The following is a 7,933-nucleotide window of genomic DNA, read 5'->3' on the forward strand; positions in this document are numbered from 1 at the left end:
ATAAATTAAATTATTTTACGCTTACAGATAAATGTCATAAAAAAAGCATATAAAAAATTTAAAATTTCAGTAGTTAAATAACTTCTACTAATAAAGATATAGAAAAAATAGAATTAATTATTATCATTTAATCACATCTTATAATTGGATATAAAAAATTTTACAATTTCAAAACGTGTTACAACCTCTTCCTTTCAATTTTTCTTCTACTCATTAATTTCCATAAACAATTTTTGGTTTTCTATACTTTTCTTTATTTGTTTTTCATTTTATTTTTTGGTATTCTATACTTTTCTTTATTTGTTTTTATTTTATTTTTTAGTTAACTTATTTTATTTTTTGGGTTAACTAACTTCTTAATTAGTTCAGTACATAGCTAACAATTTCAATTTTGATGAAGCAGTTGTTTTAACAATCTTCAAATTTGTGATAGGTCAATCAATTTTTTTTCAAAGCTAAATAATATACGAACCATTATTTTCCTCCATAATTGTAACTTTTCTTAATTATTAATTATAAAATTTTAATTTAAAATAAAAAACCACATACAATGCATGAATAGAATCTAATATTTTTAAATGCCCAAATGTAGTCCATATACTTGAAATCTTCGTCTTTTGACATCAATTTCTTTTCAAGATTAGTTAAATAGCAATAATTATTTTCATGCAAGAAAGAGAATGTGATTTCAAAATTTCTAAAAAGACTAATATAGTTTATTTATTTTTTCTTTTAAAAAAATTAACAATAAACTAACGTTACAAACTATTTTAAGATTTATAAAAAATTCATGATAATTTGAACATTTGAAAACCGTCAGTTACATAGACCAAAATAGTATTTTAAGCTACCATAATTATATTCCAGGTAAATTAGAAAACAGAAACCATGTAAGCTTACCATTAAACATTATCCTTTCTTTAAAATAAAAATGTCATCTCTTTTTAAGCTTTTCCATCAAAAGGGATAGGGAGAAAAATGTACATCCTCCTTTGAGTACAACGAGATTGGGACTAAACGGCATGTGGAATTGAGATTAAACTTCTAACCTCAAAGAATAGAATGCATGTCGATTACCAAAAAAAACCATAATAAAACATATTCTATCTCGAAAATTTTATAACGTTTAACTTTGATTTAACTTTGGCATACACATGTTTTATTCAAGAAAATGGCTACCAAAGAGAACTACTAAATATGGGGAAGAATAAATCTAAAAACGGAAGGGAATTCCATTGAAAGAAGAATGGAGTAGTTCCTGATATTTACAGGAAGCAACGGACAAAGTGAGTATTAGACTGTAAGAAAAGCCATGAATGTTAAAGGAGAGAAGAAATATGCCTTTACTTGGTAATTTGAAATCCTTGGCCTCCAAACTTCGAAATTATCATCATCATTGTGGTCATCATCTGTTCAATACCTGACCACTCTGAAAGATCAGCCATCCTATGTAGCGGGCAGCTTATTTAGATTTACCTGCCAAATAACGGCATAAGCAGGCTTTTTCAGAATTCTCCAGCTCAAACCAACGGTTACGCCAATCATACACCCATCGAGTTACTTGAGTTTGTGGCGAGCAAGATTGATGTTTATAAGAATAAAATTGTTCAACCAACAACAGATGTCCTATGAGTTTTCATCAAACTGACCTTCTCAGCTTCACCGTGGGATGGAGGATTTTGCTCGAAGTTGCGATATCATAAAACAGGCATGCAACCACTGCTGGAAAAAAAGTTATCTACAGCTAAAAGTGAAAGGAAAGAGATTATGAAAATAGTACAAAACACAATAATGTGAAATTCCATGACAAACACGAGCGGTTTGTGACTACCTTACTTATCTCAATAAGGGGGCATAGGGAGCAGGGCAGGGAGATACAGTGTTATCTGGTAACTGATTTATGAAATCAATCGTCACTTGCAAGCATGAATGAAGAATTTTCTTTTCTTTTCTAACAAGCTGGGTAGCGACTCTCTTCTTCGGGTTCAAATTACCATCAGCCAGCTGATCAAATAGACGGGTAAGCAGAAGTGAAGAGTGTAGAGAAAACATAAACAGTAGGCAAAAATTACCATAGACTCGTCTTCACTCAAGGTAGTTGGGTAGCCAGACAGTCGTCTCTTGAAATAGTCAGCAACTTGTTCCAACATTGCTCTTTCCATGCAGGGGCTCACCTACAAAGAAATGTTTCAACATAGGTGGATTGCCTATATTTTTTTATAAGTTAACAAGTACTCTCTAAAAATGTGTGAAAGAAAAGTGCAGAGATTGGGTTGGTGATCAATATATCATATAGGAGGCGTGCACACATCTGAATATTCCTTTTCTGTAATTAGTTTTGGTCTCCTTTTGTTTGGCCTTTTTTTTTTCTTATGTCCTTGTATCTTTTTCTTATTTATTAGTGGGAGCACAGTTTCTAACCCAAAAGAAACAACTAATGTTGTAGTACCAAGCAATTATCTTGTGAGATACATTGAGGTGCACAACCCACACTCACAAATATATAAAAATTGATAATAATAGTAAGTAAAAAATTAAAATTTGTATGCTAACGGTAATCTAGTTACCGAAGTTGAACATAATGAAACTGAGGGTTTAAAAAAGTATTTCTAAGTGCAAAAAAGGCACTTAGAAAATCAATACAAACGTGCCTTGATTATAGAGTTTTCCACTTATAGGTTCTACTAAAAATCCACAAGCCAAAATAGCCAAAATGCGTATAGTTTAACTTGCATAGTATTTGTATTATCAACTTCAAAGTCAGAGGTTCAATTCCTCCACCCTGCATATTGTGAAAAGAAAAGATTTTTTTTTATATCCGTAAGTGTCCGGGTCAACTTACGTGCACCTCAACTTATCTCATGAGACAACCCGCCCGACCCTACAACATTTGGGTGTCAAGGAAACTCGTAGGATATTAAATCCTACGTAGGTGGCCCCATGAATTGAACTCATGACCTCTTAGCCCTTTATTAAGGGGATGTTCTTTTCTTTACCACTAGGCCAACCCATGATGGCTTCAAAAGAAAAGAAAAGAAAATTCCAATCCTCAAACAAGCAAAAAGAATAAGCGGGGACAAGAAAAACTTACTGGACAGACTGGACCTTGAGAAGAAATAACAGACTGCATTTCTGAAGGATCAGTAACATAGCCAAGTCGAAGATAAGGAAGCATGTCTAAAACAGCTTCTTTCTCCTTTCCGGCATAAACCTGTGTTAGAAATAAAATTTCATGAAACAAAAGAAGTATAACCAAAAACCTTCATTTTTCTGTCAGTATTTTAAGTTCATACATAATAAACTTGTATTGATAATCTGCCATTTCTTTGAGCAACCATTCTTTTATCCTGATATTGAGGATCTTCAGTGTTCAAAGCTGCCTGAAAAACGGAGGACAAGAACATTACACGACATTAATTCAAAAGATCACTCAGGGAAAGAAAACAAAGCTTTACCTCAACTAATAAGCGGTCATAGGGATTATCTTCATCAACAAATCCATAATTCAGGAGTAATTTCGCATTAGGCTGTGGCCCACACCTGTTCTCAAGAGTTTGAACAAGAATAAAAATCTTGCTAAATCAATTAAAAATAGGCTGCACAAACAAAAACATTAACAGTTAACAGATCCTGTGAAAACAATCGCACAGTTTCAATCATGTAACAAACTTACCAAACAGCTATTGATTCCCCAGCCTTGTATGGACGATCAACCACTAGTTCCACAGCACCATCAACAGCAGTTAACATTGCCTTGCAATTGCTTCTATAAGCCAATAGCGGCGGACCAAGGGGAACCAAAGCAAATCTCCGAGCCAAACTTACTTTCTGAATTCAAAAAGCCTTCAGATAATTGATTTGGGAGCTTCTTAAGAACACAGAAAAGCTTAAAAGTAATGCTTTCTGAAGAAAATAAGTGAACTTTGGTATCTAGAAGAGCATGGCTACTAAAATGTATAATAAGAAAGACTTCTTAATTTAGTTATAGGCGAATGAAACTTGTAATTACAGAAAACAAATAGACATATCCTTGCCATAAACACAAGCACACTTTACCAAAGAAAATTGAATCAAGAACAGACATCTTGAAGTGGGAAAGCACTTAAATTCTTGTCCACGGTCATTTTAGAATGTTTCGGATAAAATTAGCAATTTTTGTATATCATGCAGCTACTCGATATCTCGTGAACAAATGAAACATAATTTCACGCATGAATCTTTGTCTAACCATTGAATTTAAAACAAATGCAGAAACAAATTAATAATCTCAACCAGTTTTTACAAAAAAAAAATTAGAAAGTATTAGGGGAAGAAGAAGAACATGAAGAGGAATGGTGAAACTAAACGGGTTTCAATTACCTGTAAATGCACCACACATGACTGAACTGCAACAAAGGCTTGCTTGAAAATCTCAAAGGAAAATGCTTCAGTTGGAATATCATATGGGTATTGCTGCAAATTTCCCAATAAAAATTAGTTTAAATGATCATCTGCTATACTCAACAAAAGCGGTTATTCTTCCTCCATCTAATGGTTCAATTACACAAGGGCATTTACCTGAAACAGAGAGCCAGCCATAAACCAGACAGTATCGAGCTCATTATACTCCTTCTTGATTCCTTCCGCCCTTTCAAGAACTTCTTTCTGATCCATCCAAGTATAAATATTAGGCAGGAATTTACCAACTCAGAATGAATAACTAGGTGAACTAGGCATACAATAATAACTTGCTTATCAATCTAGTTACCTTTGTTGGACTGCCTGAGAGGTAATCAAGTTCATCTTCTGACCATAGAAGAGGTGACTCTACAGCTAGCTGGCCCCTCCCACGTTGGCGATCAAGCTCTCTGATATAGGGGTACCAGAAAGACTTTTTTCCTTGTTTCTTCTCATACATCAAATACAAAGCTAAGCACGCCAACTCTGACAACTTATTGGTAGTTAACAATTCGGCTGCAAGAAAATCCAAACAGCCATTACAGATAAAGTTATTAAATCAAGTTTGCCTTCCAGCTTCTAAATTCACTGTAAATTTAGTTTATTATGGGGTAAAGAAAAATTCCACAAGGATCGAAGAGTAAAGTTGCAGCGCTAAAGAATTTAGGCCAATAAAGAAACATGAAGCAAGTCTTGAAACGATAGCAAAGATGCTTGATCTACAGTACAAAAAAGCAAAAACAGCATTATAGACTGAATCCACATGAAGCCTATAAACATTCCACTTCCAACACTGCTTCCAGCTACAAACCAACCAACATCATCAAACAGATTTTATTTCACTTGCTAGTCTCCAGTAGCGACTTTTAAACTTCCACATTAGTCGGAAGAACTAAATAGCAGCATGACATCACTAAAATGTTTTATGACAGAAGAAATCGTACCCACGGTCTCATTTCCTAGAACTCTCTCAAGCGTTACAACCAAGGAATTCGGAACCGAAAATGCAACATCACCCACCTGAAAAATCAACAACCCCATAAAAGCTTCACAATGAATCTATTGAACTGACAATTGGGAAAAAACAAAACAAAACAAAACAAAAACCACCCAGAAACAAAATCTCTAGAAATTCACCTCAAGATCTTCACTGGCAGCCACGTAATGTATAGGCCTATGATTCTTATCATGGGAAGTCTTTTCCTCAAGAACGACCTTGCAAGGAGGTAGCCCATTTTTGTGCATCCAAGCCTTCAAATCCCCAAACTCATCATCTTCCTTCTTAGTTACGGCTTCTCCAGCCTTGCCATCCTCCTTACGCGACCCGGCAACAAGAGTATCGGAGCTTGAAGCAGAACAAACATTCCGGCGACGAGTTGGCCTGAAAGAATTCGAAAAACGGGGAATTATCCGCGCAGAAACGGAAACTTTAGAAAGGAGGTGAAGGGGTCGGTGGGAGGAAGAAGAAAAGTAGGAGAGTGAGGGGGAAGGAAGACAAGTGTCGAGTAGGGGACAAAGTTCCATGGGAGGGTTGAGATTAAGCCCAATTTTAGGGTTTGAGGTGGATGAATGTACAGAGTGAAGAAGAGGAATTGATGGCTAGATATTTGTTTGCCTCTTCTCAATCTCAAATTTGTGATGTGATTTTTGGAATTGGAATTGGAATTGGAATTGAGTCCAGATGTTGGGATAATGAAAGAACTGCACAATAGTTGGAGGGAAAGGAAGACACACCACAATAAAACATAACCAAATTACTCTTCCTTTTTTTCTTCCTTCCCTAGAGATATTATTACCATTGAGATAGAAATGTTTTTATTTAGCAAAGATAGTGACATAACTTTTTTTTTTAGTACAATTCATGACATAAGATAACTTAATATCCAAAGATTCTCCCAAACGAAAAAAAAATCTTAATATTGTTTACGTTTTTTAGGCAACGATTAGGTAATTCACCTAATCGCATGTTCAATTTTTCTTACATATTAAAAAAAAAAAAAAAATCAACTCCTTTTTTTAAAGAAAAATAAATTATCATATGACACATTTTTGTTTGGTGCTGCCTCAACAAAAGTTAGATTTAAAAGTAACTTTCAAGTTAGAAGAAATGTCAATTTACAAATAAAATATCACGTTAGTATTAATATTTAGCATCGTATACTTCTAAGTTTTTAATAAATACTCACTTTTAATTGGTGTATGAATCGAGTTGGTTAGAATAATACTTTGAAAAGAATAGTTTCTTGCCCTTTTTTTTTAAGAAAGTACTAGATGACATGCACATTGATTGGGTCATGTGGTTAATCCTAATTTGTCCTATAACATATATAATTATTATATACAATAAACAGCAAAAATCAAATTATTCAAAAACGTTTTATGAGAATACTTCAAAGTTTAAATATTACAAAAACATGACTTGTTTTTTTAACGCCAAACACTTTTTTTTAGAGTGTATTGTTTTCTTTATTTTAGTTACACTACAAAATTTATACCTAATACTTTTAGGGCCTGTTTGGATCATAGATATAGTTTTATGAGTATAGATATTAAATATCTAGATTTAATATCTAAATTTTAAATGTCTGAGATAATTATTGTTCGTGTTTGGATATGCAGGATAATTAATGTAATGTAATTACCTTAAAAAAATAATTAATGTAATTAAATATGTGTATTCAATTTATCCCAAGGCGGGGAGTTGAACGTATGGAGGAGTTTCGTCATATTTCTTGTTGCAATATTGTGTATAAGTGTATCTCGAGGATCTTAATTGAGAGATTGTGGTTGTGGTTGTCTGCTTTCATCAGTGGTAACCAGTCTACGTTTGTTCCAGGTAGGTCGATTTTCGAAAACATATTATTGTGTCAGGAGCTTGTGGGGGGCTATAAGGAGGGCAGAGGGAAGTCGCGTTGTGTGTTAAAGGTATACCTTCAAAAGGCGTATGATTTGGTAAATTGGGATTTTCTGTTTGGTGTGTTGCTGGCTATAGGTACGCCCCTTCAGTTTGTTAGTTGGGTGAGGGCTTGTGTTACTTCTCCTATGTTCTCTGTGATGGTTAATAGTTCCCCTTTAGGGATTTTTTCCTGGTAGGAAAGGATTGAGGTAGGGGGATCCGTCTCCTTTTTTGTTTTTGATGGTGATGGAGGTCTTGTCTAGATTGTTGAATAATCCTCCTGTGTGATTTAGGTTCCATGATCGGTGTGAGCGTGTGGGCCTGACTCTTTTGATTTTTGCAAACGATTTGATGATTTTCTGTGCAGCTGAGAGAGTTTCTTTGGAGTTTGTGAGGCAGGTCTTGGCAGATTTTACAAGGTTGTCTGGGTTAGTTGCTAATATTGGAAAGAGTTCCATGTTTGTTGCGGGTGTGGAGTCTGGGGAGGCGGAGGAACTAGCTGCATTTATGGGTTTCTCTCTTGGTTCGCTACCTGTTAGGTACCTGGGTTTACCTTTATTGGCGGGTCGGTTGAGGGTTGGGGATTGTGCTCCTTTGATT

General features: G+C 34.6%; 1 protein-coding gene across 6 annotated transcripts; it reads right to left on the bottom strand.

Annotated features, from left to right (window-relative positions):
- Positions 1–1,109: 1,109 nt before the first annotated feature.
- Positions 1,110–6,197, bottom strand: LOC120086201 (ribulose-1,5 bisphosphate carboxylase/oxygenase large subunit N-methyltransferase, chloroplastic). 6 transcript variants are annotated; one of them, XM_039042779.1, is made up of 13 exons: positions 5,575–6,197; positions 5,382–5,457; positions 4,748–4,953; positions 4,558–4,644; positions 4,360–4,452; positions 3,674–3,828; positions 3,456–3,540; positions 3,294–3,380; positions 3,092–3,211; positions 2,073–2,174; positions 1,837–2,004; positions 1,650–1,719; positions 1,110–1,476 (listed from the first exon to the last, which is right to left on the bottom strand). In XM_039042779.1, the coding sequence occupies exons 1-11, from the start codon at positions 5,959–5,961 to the stop codon at positions 1,837–1,839; spliced, it is 1,566 nt and encodes a 521-aa protein (XP_038898707.1). In that variant the 5' UTR covers positions 5,962–6,197; the 3' UTR covers positions 1,110–1,476; positions 1,650–1,719. The 6 variants fall into 6 exon arrangements, with proteins under 6 accessions (XP_038898707.1, XP_038898691.1, XP_038898682.1 ...); XM_039042763.1 differs by having other exon boundaries at positions 1,650–1,738; XM_039042754.1 differs by having other exon boundaries at positions 1,650–1,744.
- Positions 6,198–7,933: the final 1,736 nt, after the last annotated feature.

This window comes from Benincasa hispida, chromosome 1, assembly GCF_009727055.1.
Source record: "Benincasa hispida cultivar B227 chromosome 1, ASM972705v1, whole genome shotgun sequence".
NCBI classification, from domain to species: domain Eukaryota; kingdom Viridiplantae; phylum Streptophyta; class Magnoliopsida; order Cucurbitales; family Cucurbitaceae; genus Benincasa; species Benincasa hispida.